This window comes from Amblyraja radiata, chromosome 3 (assembly GCF_010909765.2).
Source record: "Amblyraja radiata isolate CabotCenter1 chromosome 3, sAmbRad1.1.pri, whole genome shotgun sequence".
Taxonomy (NCBI): domain Eukaryota; kingdom Metazoa; phylum Chordata; class Chondrichthyes; order Rajiformes; family Rajidae; genus Amblyraja; species Amblyraja radiata.
Window position 1 is genome coordinate 50,840,260 of NC_045958.1, and position 14,766 is coordinate 50,855,025.

The window sequence follows — 14,766 nt, forward strand, 5'->3', positions numbered from 1 at the left end:
CAGCACGTGGTGTTTTGCTCTGTCATTAGATTAGTTGTCAGGTGAGGCTCACTGATTCTGTACAGATTTTCTGGTCAGACCTTCAAAATAGAACCTCAGGCATTACTGAGCAATGTAAGTTTTATTCCAGTTTGCACTGTACTTATTTTCGGTTTATTTGGTTGGAAAAAATGCATTCATTTTTTAATCGGGTTTCGCAAGTGATCTAGAACTTTACTCTGTTTTGGATTAAATTGTTTGCAATAGGAAATGTCAATCATCAAATCAAATGCTGGAAATCTGAAATTAAAATGGAAAATGCTCCACAGATGCTGCCTGACCCGAGTGTTTCAAGCATTTTCTGTTTTTATTTCTGTTTCATTGAACAGGTTGAACAATGTTCTGAGGGCTGTGAACAGTAAGAATACATTAAGATTACATAACATTATTTGTCAATCACTCTTCCAGGCTTAGGACAAATTGGATTAGGAAATGAATCGCAAAATTAACTTCTTTACATATCTATCACGTTGTTGTATAAACTAATACAAATCCTGCACTATTCATAATGTTCAATAGCATTCTTTTACTTTTGCAACATTCAAGTACGAGAAGAATTGAGAAATGGCAATTCTCGGAAAGATTCTTAAAATTTTGTTTGTCCAATTATTATTCAGCAATTTCATGAAGAACTAGCATTGCAAATGGTGGTGAGCACTGGCATGGTGAGAGAAAATGTCTTCAAGTATGCCTGGTTCTTCTTCGAGCTTTTGGTAGGTACCTTTAATGTACTGTGCACATAGCCTATCTGCAGAAACCATTTAGTATCAATATAACTCCTTTCACACAGATGTGATTGAACCTACTGAGATGTATCATAGACTACTTTACTGAGGACTATCCTCTTTCTAAACATGTACTTATTTGTCTTTTTTGTCTTATTTTGTGGGATTCCCAGTTGGGTATGATACTGGTAATGGCAATCTAGAGACCTAAACCAACAATTGTGAGACCAAAGTTCATATCCCGTCACGGAATCTGTGAAATTTAAATTCATTTCACGATCTGCAGTTTTAAGAAATATAACGAAACTACAGGATTATTGTAAAAAAACATGTGATTCCTTAAGCGGTTCCGTAATCAGTTTGATGTGATGCCAGACTGGCTAATGGGGTTGACTGTTAAATGGCACTACAAGCTAGTTAAAAGTCGCAGACTTGGATAGGCCACAGTTAGAGAAAATGACTTCAAGTATGCCTCATTCTTTGAGATTTTGCGAGGTAACTTTTAAATGACCAAATGTGCAGTTTGTTTTTCTGTAGAAACTAACTCGTAACACTGTATAACATTTCACACGGGTGTAACTTGAAGCGGCTGGGCTGCGTCACAGTCTGGTCTACCAGACTCCTTCCCTCTTTAAAACATGTCGTTCTCTTCGCGAGCAATGCACAGATTCTGAAAAATGTAGCTCCCTCTACTGATCCTTCTTTCTCAATTACTCAATTTAGCTATTTAAAAAAATGGATTTCTCACAATTGTTTTTCACTTTGTCAACTGTAAAGTTTTGTGTTTTTGTTTCTGATTCTGAACCCAAATCCCTAGAGTCTCCTTGACTCTTTATTTGATTGCTGTGGAAAACATTTTCCACCACATCACCGTGGCCTACCAACAAAAGCCATTGCATTTGGGCAGCACGGTGGTGCAGCAGTTGAATTGCTGCCTTACTGTGCCAGAGACCCTGCTTTGATCCTGACTACCGGTGCTGTTAATACGCAGTTTGTATGTACTCCCTGTGACCGCGTGGGTTTTCTCTAGGGTGCTACCGTTCCCTCCCACATTCCAAAGATGGACAGGTTTGTAGCTTAATTGGCTACAGTAAAATTGTCCGATAAGAGTTAGTGTACGGGGTGATTGCTGATCGGAGCGGCCTCAGTGGGCTGAAGGGCATATTTCCATGTTGTATCTCTAAAATCTAAAGTCTGTGCTTCAGTTCTGGTACACTGGACTCAGAAGCAGAAGGTTGTGGCTTTCTGCTTCATTCCAAGAGTCAAGAGTGTTTAATTATCATAAGTACCGACAACGGAACAATGGAATTTTTACTTGCAGTAGGCCAATAACTGCCTTTAAATGCAATACACACAGATAATATATAAATTATATATATTATTTTTAATTCAATAATTTAATAATCTGGTCATTATCTCACTGCTATGTGATGTCCTGAGGTTTAAGATGTGATGTATCAATGCTTGTTAATTTGTTCCTTCTTTCTGGTCTCTTTGGATCTAATTTCATAAATATTTTGGTCACACATGAAAGATTAAAAGCATGGCCCAATACATCTGTCAGATGGACAAACAAGATTCTTCTCGAAAGCAACGCTTCTCTGATCGCTTCAAGGACGATGTTGCCACTATTGTCAATGTTGTGACTTCTGAGATTGCCACAATTCTCGTGAAACAGCAGAAGGTAGGTACTTTACTCTGGGTGCTCCAGTTTCCTCCAACACTCCAGGTTTGTAAGTTAATTGGTTTTTGTAATAACAAAAATTGGTCCTAATGTGCAGGATAATGCTAGTACAGGTGCACAACCTTTTATCCGAAAGCCTTGGGACCAGACACTTTTCGTCATTCAGAATTTGTCGGTCTTCAGAATGGAAATTTTTTAGCGTAGATTTTAATGGCTGGCTCAGTGGTAGAGTGCTCGGCTCATATCCGCAAGGTCGCGAGTTTGCGCCTTGATCCCGGCAGTTACTCGGTCGCGAGTTTGAGTCTTCAATGTCGTTTTTTCTTGCAGAATAAATGTCTGTATGAAATGCAGTGTGTTGAATGAATTCCTGAATTTGTAAATGTGCCCGCAGCATTAAATCACCTCTCGCACTCATGTCACCCTAGCGGGGCTACATGCCCTTAGGCGGCCTAGCTCGGGGATTCTTGAATCCCCGAGCTAGGTCGCGAGTTTGCGCCTCGATCCTGGCAGTTACTCGGTCGCGAGTTTTGTCTTCAATGTAGTTTTTTCTTGCAGAATAAATGTTTGTATGAAATGCAGTGTAGGAGAGGTGTACTGACTGTGTGGGCAGAACTTTGGAAGTGATTGCCCACCAGTCTAAAAAGCCTCTGTGTCTCCCTGTCCCTGGGATAGCAGGGGGCGATCAAACAGCACAATACCCCCTCCCCCTCCAACTCCAGAGGAATCCGCTCCCCGATGGGCCGCTACGGCGACAAGTGGCAGTTTGCCCACAGCCCGAGCTGCGCCCCCTCATCCGCCACCCCAAGAACAAGACGTACCTTGCACACCATCAGCTTCTTCCCCTACGTGTTCCTCTGGAGTTGGAGCGGGGCTGGGCTGGAGTTGCTGCTGGCTGTGGGTCTCTGGGATCTCCGTGCTTGCAGTGGGCCTGGGGGTCGGTGTCCCGTTGGTCCTGACGTCTCCGGCCACCCCCCTGGACTGGAGCTGAGACTGGGAACTGTACCGCCCTTGCCCCCTCCCTCTGCAACTGCAAACAACCCCACTCTCCTGCAAGGGCGGTACAGTTCCCGGAGGATGGCAGGTGGCCGGAGACGTCAGGACCAACAGGAACCCGCTCCCCGATGGGCCCCTACGATGCCCCGAGCTGCGCCCCGTCATCCGCAACCCAGGTTCCTCTGTAGTTAGAACCAAAGATCTTTGGTTGGAACGGGGCTGGGCTGGGCTGCTGCTGGCTGTGGGTCTCTGGGATCTCCGTGCTTGCGGTGGGCCTGGTGGTCGATGTCCAATTGGTCCTGACGTCTCCGGTGACTGGCACGGTCCTGCTGGAATCGCCGACGCGAAGACAGTGCAAAGCCCCCGCGCCGGTGCAATGAGCGGGGAGCTGGGGAGGGAAGGGGTCACACACATGGCCGGGAAGCAGAGGGGTGTAGGTGGGGTGAAACTGAAGGGAGAGACAATCTGCTGCTGCTTGCGCGCTGAGTTAAAAAGTTCCCACGCAAGACTCACGAAACACTGTGTATCGTGAGTCTACCGTGGGAACTTTTTAACTCAGCGGGCAGGCAGCAGCATATTGTCAATTATTAACCTTCCCGTGCAATATACCCTCACCTTCTCTTTTATGAATGGGGATTTAGTTCCCCTTTCTTCGAGGATCGACCGGAGGTTCCGCTGTCACCTCTGCGGGCCGCCCTCGGTGAACGTTTTCAAGGACCGAAAAAATGGCCGCTATTCGGAGGTTTTCGTTATTTGGATCTTCGGATAAAAGGTTGTGCACCTGTATATGGGGTGATCACTGATTGGCGCGGACTCGATGGTCCGAAGGGCCTGTTTCCATGCTGTATCTCAAAAAAAGTAAATAGATAAATGCTTACACATTCACATCTGGCCAATGACAAGACTTTTCCAGAAGACAAGTGGTGCCCTATATAGCATTCAGTGGTTAAGACCAGATTACATCATGAGGGAGGAGTGAGTAGTTGCCTGCCTGCCAGCAGCACTGAGCTGACAACCTCAACCAAGCACTGAAATTCAGTAGTGGACCAGGAGGAACAGGAGTGCTCTTGCCAGGCCACATCAGGAAGCTTCTGTCCATCCCAGAGCTGACGATTGTCCAAGCTTTCTCACCCTACAGTCAGCCGGGGAACCTGCCTGTGTCTTCCTGGCTATTTGGTACTTTATTTGTCACAAGTACAATGAAATTAATTTTTGTATACAGTTCAGTACGTATCACTATACATAGGCACTTAAATACATCTCAGATACGCATCTCAGATACAGTAGAAGTATATAGCAGTAGTACACTGAGACAGTATACAGAGTAGCCAGTTTGGTGCCATTTTCATGTCCCAGTTGTTGTAAGTGCAGGGTTCCTGGTTTGACCATGAAACCCCGTTGTCCTGGTGGCGTTGCAGGGTTGGCCTGGCCAAACATAGCCATGGTGTCCTCCACTGCTGCAGGCCGCATCCGGTCCATGCGCTCAGCTTCTTACAGTGGCGCCCAGTGCAGACAAGCCCCATACATTTCCGGGGCCTCCAGTGGCCCACTCCACTGTTGAGGCAGTTCATTCCCTCCCGCAGCCGGTCTGCTTGCTGGCCCTCTGTCAGACTCCTTCCACTCTAGGCAGGAGAGCCAGGCCTTCCGGGCGGGTTCCGGTCTTCGGCGTGGGTCCTCGGTCAGTGGCGGGCGAGTCGGGCCTACCGGGTGAGTCTTCTGTCTGCGGCGATCGAGTCCGTGAAGAGGTGGCACAAGTTTATCCCAAGTGATTCAAATGAAAGCTTTTCTAATAACTTAATCAGGCATCCAAGCCCTCACCATTCCAAGTTCCCCATCTGCTATTGGATTCCCCAGTAACCTTCTTGATAGTTTCTTATAATTGAGGTCTTAATCCGTAACAATGCATACAAATAAATCACTAAAACTTTCCACACCTTAGGAGCATTTTTGTTTGTTGATGATGCATTGATTTTGCATTTTCTTAATTATAGGAAGTTGAACAGGCTGAAAAAATCAACGTAAGCTTGGCATTTTTCCTGTATGATCTACTTTCCCTCATGGACCGTGGCTTTGTGTTCAATCTAATTAGAAATTATTGTTGCCAGGTAAAGTACAAGTTTTCATGTTGCATTTCTGATATAGAATTCCAGAGCCACTGAGTAAACAACGTATATCAATCATTCAGCAATTATTCAAGCATCATATTACATTTTTTTTAACAAAATGATTAACTTATCCATTATCCATTAACTTATTCCATATATCTTGAAATCATGGAATATCGATAAATATTGACCTAAAAATGCCAAATGTTTGATCTGAACTCTCTCTGCTAGTTCAATGGTGTGTTTAAAATTATTTCTCGACTAGTTCAGTAATGTATTTGACAATATATTTTAAATGGGAATGCTTCTGCTGAAAGTGGAAAGAAGAGTTTCATCAGTATTCCATGATATAACTTCAGACCTTTGTTCTTGTCTACTGATGATTTTTGGCTTACACATATTATATTTTTAGCTTATGTTCATGTGTTCATCTTAAAATCAAATATGTATTAGATAGAGACAAGTGTTTCTCATGAGGCTAACACCTCCAATTCAATGTGTCCCTTATAGGACAATGAAATTCTTGCTTTGCTTCAGCACAACAGAACATAGTAGGCATGACTACAGAACAGATCAGGGTGTCCATATACCATTATATAAATATATACACACATGAATAAATAAACTGATAAAGTGCAAATAATAGATAATGGGCTATTAATGTTCAGATTTTGTCTGAGCCAAGTTTAATAATCTGATGGCTGTGGGGAATTAGCTATTCTTGAACCTGGTCGTTGCAGTCTTCAGGCTCCTGTACCTTCTACCTGAAGGTAGCGGGGAGATGAGTGTGTGGCCAGGATGGTGTGGGTCCTTGAAGATACTGCCAGCTTTTTTGAGGCAGCGACTGCGATAGATCCCCTCGATGGAAGGGAGATCAGAACCGATGATGGACTGGGCAGTCTTTTCCGCTCCAGGGCGCTCAAATTGCCGAACCAAGCCACAATGCAACCGGTCAGCATGCTCTCTACTTTGCACCTGTAGAAGTTAGAGAGAGTCCTCCTTGACAACCCGACTCCGTAATCTTCTCAGGAAGTAGAGGCGCTGATGGAGATCCTACTTCTAGTGTGCCTACCAAAACTAGCTCAGTGCACCAGAATACCCTAGTTCTTTCACAATTCTACTGAGATCCCACCCTGGCTGACCTAGATTGGGCTGAGGAAGTTAACACAGGGCAAGTTAGGAAAGCATAATTGCATTGTTCCAAATAAAAATTTGCTGCCTGTTTGGAGTGTACACCCGAGGATGGATTTTCAACACGAGCTGTTTATTCTGGGTGAAAATAAGTATCTTCCCCATCCTATTGACCTCGGCCTTACCCCAAATTGCTCTCCCAGGATAGAGTTAATTTGTTCTGCAAGAAAGATCCTTTGTAGGCGCCTGCTCTTGCTGGCCAGAGAAACTAACCAGTGTAGTAGTGGGAGATGGATCAGATTACCAACCTTTATGTACCACTCTTCTGCCTCATCACATAACAACCATGAGGTAGCCAGGGGAAGGAAGGTTGCTCTGCTTCCAATGGGGTGAGTGCAGGCAGCCTCCCCATTTAATTTGCTTTGTTTTGCTCCTGAAACATAAGGAGCAGGAGGCTGTCAGAGTTTGATTCTTAAAGATGTTGAACCTGTTCATCTCTGCCGTTATGCGTGCATGAGTGCATGCATGCATGCATGACTGTGTGTATGCAGTAAGGGACAGGAACACCTTGACTGTGATGTCCCTGGAGATGAATCACATAATATCATGGTCTAGCGTTGGACATGAATGGCTACAGATAAAAGGCTGAATGACTGCTAAGAGAGAGATAGCAGCTTCAGATGGGAAGACACAAAATACAACCATCTGTAATGTTGGAACATTATGTTGATTAAATTGTGTCATCAGTGTTCTTTCTAACTCATTCATTGCAGCTATCCAGCAAACTGCAGTCAATGCCCACTCTCATCTCCATGCGCCTGGAGTTCCTGAGGATCCTCTGCAGCCATGAACACTTTCTCAGCCTGAACCTTTTCTTCATCACTAACCTATCTGCACCTGCGTCTCCGTGTCCATCAATATCTTCACAGGTAAAGATTTCGATGCAGCAACTCCAATCATGTTAGTGCTATAAATATTATGTATTTGCTTAGACTACATGTGCATGTTATGTTTCTTATGCACCTCTGTGCAACATGTTTCACTGTACATAGCAAATGGACAGACAGCTAGTTGTAGTTGCTCAGAAGGTCAAGACATGGCTCTTAATTTTCTCCTAATTTATCCGGTGTTACTTCTTGTTTTTCCAACATTGGAGGTTATACATCTTTAATGTGATGCCTGCCCAACGTCCCTGGGACTATTCTGATATTTCAGAGCCATAAACTCAACTCCAAATGCACAGTGGCACAGCGGTCGACCTGCTACCTCACAGCACCAGAGACCAGGTTCAATACTGACGACAGGTGCTGACTGTGCAGAGTTTGTACGTTCACCCTGTGACTGCATGGATTTTCTCTAGGTGCTCTGGTTTCCTCCACATTACAGATTGTAGGTTAATTCTGTAAATTCCCTCTAGTGTGTAGGATGGGATAGAATAGACCTAGTGTTTGGTGATTGATGGTTGGCAGGCCAAAGGGCCTGTTTCCACACTGTACCTCCACCTCTGAAATCTGAACTGCACAGAAATGGGCCCCTTGGGTTATCAAAGGTTAAGCGAGAATGGGATTGAGATGGGAGAAATAGATCAGCTGAGACCAAAAGGCAGAGTAGACTCGATGGGCTGAATGGCCTAATTCTGCTCCTAGGTCTTATGGTTATGGTCTTATACTGACCTTTTTTGCCTATCTGCACTATTCCCATTTGCCCACATTAGAATTGTATCTTCCCATGCCTTGCCTATTTAAATGTCTGTCTAAATGCCTCTTAAACGCAATTGTGAATTATTCCACCACCTTCTCTGGCAGTACATTCCAGATATCAACCACACTGTGAAAAAAAAAATGTTCTCTTCAAATCTCCTTTACAACCCCCATCCTGTCACCTTAAATCTTGTTTTTTTAATACCCCTATCATGGGGGAAAAAGATTTTACAGTCTAAAATTAAAATTTAACCCACTATGTTGATGAATTTATATTATCATTTGTTGACTATATTATTAGAAAAATCTGACTAAAAATAGTTCCCTTTCATTATGCGACCTGAATATGCGACCGACATGTTGACGTGCACTTTGCAGATTTTTTTCTTTATGTGATCTTAAATGATTTCTTATGATGAATAATGTCATTCAAATAATTAAAAGAAACGTTAATGTTAGATGAGCAACTAAGTTACAGAGAAAGGTTGAATAAGTTAGGTCTTTATTCTTTGGAGCGCAGAAGGTTAAGGGGGGACTTGATAGAGACAGAGTTGACGTGGACAAGCTTTTCCCATTGAGAGTAGGGAAGATTCAAACAAGAGGACATGACTTCAGAATTAAGGGACAGAAGTTTAGGGGTAACATGAGGGGAAACTTCTTTACTCAGAGAGTGGTAGCTGTGTGGAATGAGCTTCCAGTGGAAGTGGTGGAGGCAGGTTCGATTTTATCATTTAAAAGTAAATTGGATAGGTATATGGATGGGAAAGGAATGGAGGGTTATGGTCTGAGTGCAGGTAGATGGGACTAGGGGAAAATAAGTGTTCGGCACGGACTTGTAGGGCCAAGATGGCCTGTTTCCGTGCTGTAATTGTTATATGGTTATATGAGCATTTTCCCTCAATATGTACATTAATAATTAATTGCTTTTGATTAATTTTAAATCAACAGAATTCTAGTTCATGTTCAAGTGTTCAAGACCAAAAAATTGCCAACATGTTTGAGCTGTCAGCTGATTATCGTCAGCAGCATTTCCTGATTGGGCTTCTCTTCACTGAGCTTGTTGCAGCCCTGGATGCTGAAACAGAAGGGTATGTCTTTAACCTTTGTTTGGATTTTGTGGCAGGAAATTCTGGAATCAAAAAACTTTATGTGATGGTTGGAATGTATCTTGGGAAAATCAAAATCTGAATTCAGTCCTGCAGTGAGTTCCGAGTTGGGGTTATGTAATAGAACAGTGCAGCACTAGAACAGTCCCTTCAGCCCATAATGTCCGTGCCGAACATGATGCCAAGTTAAAATTATCTCCTCTGTCAGCACATCATCTTTATCCCTCCATTCCCTGCAAATCCTTATGCCAGTCTAAAATGCCACTATCATATCTGCCTCACCCCGCCCCTGGCAGTGTGATTAAGGCACCCACCATTGTCTGTGTAAAACAAAAATAATTGCCTGCCATCTCTTCTTTAAACTTTGGACCATTTTTGCCCCGTTTGCCCTCGTCTGACATTTCCAGCCTGGGCAAAATATTCTGACTGTCTACCCTGTCTACACTTCTCATAATTTTGAATGCTTCTACCAGATCTCCCCTCAGCCGCCGACCTTTCAGGGAAAACATTCCACGTTTATCCTTACAGTTAATACCATGTGCGGAGTCAAGGCTAGATTCAACAGGAGAAAGCAATGTAAGGAGTCCCACTGATAATTCTGTGTCTCTCAGGTGATCCTAGTGCAGTTCAACCTTGGCAGAAGTCATGGAGCAGTGGAGATTAGTGAGCATCAAAGAGAGACTAAGAAAACAGAAGAAACATATGGAGATGACATATGGAGAAACTATGGAGATGAAAATATCTTGTGATCAGAAAAGTGTTGCTGGCTTTCAGAGAATAAATCAGAATGGAAATGGGCCATTTGGCCTTACTCATCCGTGATGACGAAGATGCCCCATCTAAACTACTCCCATTTGCCTACATTTGGCCCATATCTCTCTAAACCTTTGGTCTTTTCTGGGCAGCTCATTCTGTATATGTACACGTCGGCTTGTACAAGTTGGAATTCAGAAGACTGAGGGGGGATCTTATAGAAACTTACAAAATTCTTAAGGGGTTGGACAGGCTAGATGCAGGAAGATTATTCCCGATGTTGGGGAAGTCCAGAACTAGGGGTCACAGTTTAAGGATAAGAGGGAAGACTTTTAGGACCGAGATGAGGAAATATTTTTTTACACAGAGAGTGGTGAATCTGTGGAATTCTCTGCCACAGAAGGTAGTTGAGGCCAGTTCATTGGCTATATTTAAGAGGGAGTTAGATGTGGCCCTTGTGGCTAAAGGGATCAGGGGGTATGGAGAGAAGGCAGGGATGGGATACTGAGTTGGATGATCAGCCATGATCATATCAAATGGCGGTGCAGGCTCGAAGGGCCGAATGGCCTACTCCTACACCTATTTTCTATGTTTCTATGTTTCTATATAACTACCATCCTTTGTATGAAAATCGCCCCTCAATTCCGATTAAATCTTTTCCCCCTCACCTGAGAACTATGCACTCCAGTTCTTGATTCCTCTATCTTGGGATTCACCCTGTTCTGCTCATGGTTTTATATACCGCTACATGATCACCCCTCAGCCTCCTGCACTCCAAGGAATAAAGTCATAGCCTGCCCAATTTTTCCCTATAGCGCAGGCCTTTCAGTCCTGGCAACATCCTTGTAAATTTACAATGCACTCCTACCAGCTTAATTGCATCTTTCCTCTAGTACAGTGACCAAAGCTGAACCCAATACTCTCTCCATGTGCAGCATTTCCAATGTCTTGTACAACTGTAACATGACATCCCTAGATAGACACACAAAGCTGAAGTAACTCAGCAGGTCAGAAAGAATCTCTAGAGAAAGGTAATTGGCCTTTTCTCCAGAGATGCTGTCTGACCCGCTGAGTTAGTCCAGCTTTTTGTCTATCTTCAGTCTAAACCAGCATCTGCAGTTCCTTCCTATACATGACATCTCTACTTCTACAGCCAGTTCCCTGAATGATGAAGGCCAAAATGCCAAAAGCCTTCTTCACCCTATCTACATGTGATGTCGTGTTTGATCTATCTGTTGTACATCACTCCCCAGTGTCCTACATTCACTGTGAAAGTCCTGCCGTAGTTGACTTCCCAAAACACAACATTTCACACATAACCGATTTAAGCTCCATTATATGAATTAAACTCTAACTCATGTTTATCTGAATTAGATGCCATTTTTCAGCACACCTGCCCAACTGATCAATATCCCACTGTAATTGTTGATAACACAGGCGATGCTACAACCTATTTAAATGTAATCTGTAGATTTACTTTATCATACCTAATGCATTCTCATCAAAATCATTGATAAAGATGACAAAGAACAATGGGCTCAGAACCTGAGGTAGCAATGTTACAAAATTTTGAGATTTTATAAATCAAGTCTGCAATTTACCCCATCAGATAAAGCATAAAAAGAAGTTTAATTTGACACCTAATTCACTTTCATATCTTCAGTATTAAAAAAGTTATGGCCATTTTCATAATCCGAAATTACCATCTTGTTCCCTATTGCTTTTCCATTGACATAACACAAAAGCTGTGATCGAGGACAGTCAAAAGCCCATAAGTTTCCTAAAAATTAAGAGAACTGAATGAAATTTTCAGTTATTATAGATTGAAGCATTCTGAAACAAATATGAAACTATCTTATTTGGATGACCTGAAATTAAAGCATATAATTAGTTAACCTAATTGTAGCTAATTTAAAAAATTCAATTACTAGATCTAAACATTTATCCATTTCTTAAGAAAAGGGTAACATTTTTAAATAGCCTAAATGGCCAAATAACATTCACACAAGAATTCACAATATAACATGATTTTTAAATCTCATTGTCATGAATTTATAGGCCAAATGGAAGGAATTTAATGTTTAATTCCCGTAAATTAATGGGCATTTAAATAATCTTGAGAGTGGGTTTTTGTGGAACGCGATCAATTGGAACGTTACGGTTGCAGTGAATTTGAACCCTATATCGGCAGGAAAAATACTGCCGGTTCGTATGGGGCCAAAATCACATTTTCGCCAAGGAAATTTTGATTAAAGTCATCCTAAGAAGCAAGTTTATATGTAAAATAGACGACTCACCTCGTGTTTTGTCCCCGACGTGAGATCCGTCCCATTTGTAGGCATTGAGGGCGATAGAAATAGCTTTTTTATTTTACTCCAGCGATTAAATTGTCCCACGATTTAAAAAAAAAACCTTCCGAAAACGGAAGTTGGAACGATTTTTCTGCATCAGCTGGCAGCCTGAGGAAACCCATCTCGGACAGGCAGGAGAAAACGGCATTTTAATCTCCCCCCCTCCCCCCACCCCCCCCTTCAAGGGCACCAAAGTCGTACACACGGCCAGTGGCAGAACTGCAGCGCCGCTGAAGGTAAGTATTGTAACATCGCTACCTGAGGCACACCACTAGTCACAGGCCTCAAGTCAGATAAACAACCTTCCACCACCTCTCTACTTGCTACCATGAAGCCAACTCTGTATCCAGATAGATAGCTCTCCCCAGATCCCATGCAATCTCACCCTCCATAGCAGCCTATGATGGGGAACCTTATCAAACGCTTTGCAGAATTCCATAGAGGTTATGTCTATGACCCTGCTGTCATCAACCTTCATGGTTACTTCCTCAAATTCTCAATCAAATTCATGAAACACAATCTAACCTGCACAAAACCATGCTGACTTTCCCTAATCAACCCCTGACCTTTAAATGCATGTACATCTTATCCCTCAGAAATCCTCCCCAGCAACGTCCCTACCATAGAGGTTAGTTTACAGTTCACAGGTTTTTCTTAAATAGAGACATAACACTGGTCAGCCTCAAGTCTTCCGACACCTCACCCATGCTAAGTTTTTCTACAGTGGGAAGAACCATTGTTCCAACTATTCAACTCCTATGCACCTTAAGTTGTGCAGCCCCATATAATAAGTTCCTGACCCAGCACAATTAATTTGCTTTAATAGGTGTTTGGAGCTGAGAGTCTTCTTAATAAGTGTCAGTCATAATACGTAATATCTGATCATAATTAGTATTTTTTGATTAGGCCCAAAAAAAGCTTAAAGAAAGGGAGATGTCTAGTTGTTCTTTATTGGTGACAAATGCAGAACCAACATGGAACAAAAATGACTAACTAAATGATATCTGCTTCTTCCTGCAGGATCGCAAAAGTACAGAAGAAGGCTGTCAATGCAGTACTCAATCTCCTGTGTTCACATGATCTAGACTCCCGCTATTCAAAACCAAAGATTAAAACTAAGATAGCTGCCTTATACCTTCCTCTCATAGGGATCATCATGGATGCACTGCCACAGATCTATGACTTCACAGGTACATGATTATAATCTGTTAGAGTGAGAATATAATAGGGCATGAGTAGCTCTGGTAACATTTTATGTATTCATGGATTACTGGAAATTCAAAGGAGGAAATATGTGCATGGAAATGTGGCTGCTTTTCACCACCCTGTCTCTGACCTATGATGCTTCTGAACACAAACTCCCAGTGGTGTTCAGAGTTGGTTATTTTAATCTTGTATTTCAACAAATGTTATTCAGTCTCGAAACAAAGAAAAGCATGATGACTCTGCAGAAATGCAAGAATTGGATTCCATATGTGAGAAAACCTGAAAATTAGTTCCTGCAAATTATCTCCCTTCCCACAGGCAGAGACTTGTACTGAGATCAGATTTCATAGCTGCTCTTCAGTACTTCGGATAAGTACTTGCCCTTCACAGGTACATTATGGCAATGAATTCTAAAAGTTTGCCTGATAATGAAGACCATCAAATCAAATCCAGACCACCTCAACTTTCTTCCTGTATAATGTTAAAATACATCCAGCAGAATTGGGTTAAACACCGGTGTAGGTCTTGTTAATGCTAACTTATTAATTGTTTTAAATCTGCACCACTGTATAAACTGTAACTATTACAAAACAAATTCTGACCGAAACAGGTCTTTAGTATATATTATCATTTCTGCTGAATTCCACCCAAATTCGGACTTGGCTCCAGGGGGAGTCCAGAACCAGGGGCCACAGTTTAAGAATAAGGGGTACGCCATTTAGAATGGAGACGAGGAAACACTTTTTCTCACAGAGAGTTGTGAGTCTGTGGAATTCTCTGCCTCAGAGGGCGGTGGAGGCCGGTTCTCTGGATACTTTCAAGAGCGAGCTAGATGGGGCTCTTAAAGATAGCGGAGTCAGGGAATATGGGGAGAAGGCAGGAACCGGGTACTGATTGGGGATGATCAGCCATGATCACATTAAATGCAGAATGCTGGCTCGAAGGGCCGAATGGCCTACTCTTGCACCCATTG

At 42.7% G+C, this 14,766-nt stretch overlaps 1 protein-coding gene across 3 annotated transcripts in view; it reads left to right on the top strand.

Moving 5' to 3' along the window:
* The window catches only part of dock8 (dedicator of cytokinesis 8), a 205,741-nt gene that overhangs the window by 154,312 nt on the left and 36,663 nt on the right, over positions 1-14,766 (top strand). For all 3 annotated transcript variants that reach the window (XM_033017783.1, XM_033017785.1, XM_033017784.1), the window contains 6 exons: positions 657-752; positions 2,299-2,448; positions 5,433-5,546; positions 7,451-7,606; positions 9,326-9,465; positions 13,608-13,777. In XM_033017783.1, coding sequence (XP_032873674.1) covers positions 657-752; positions 2,299-2,448; positions 5,433-5,546; positions 7,451-7,606; positions 9,326-9,465; positions 13,608-13,777 — 826 coding nt within the window. The remainder of the gene's footprint in view (positions 1-656; positions 753-2,298; positions 2,449-5,432; positions 5,547-7,450; positions 7,607-9,325; positions 9,466-13,607; positions 13,778-14,766) is intronic.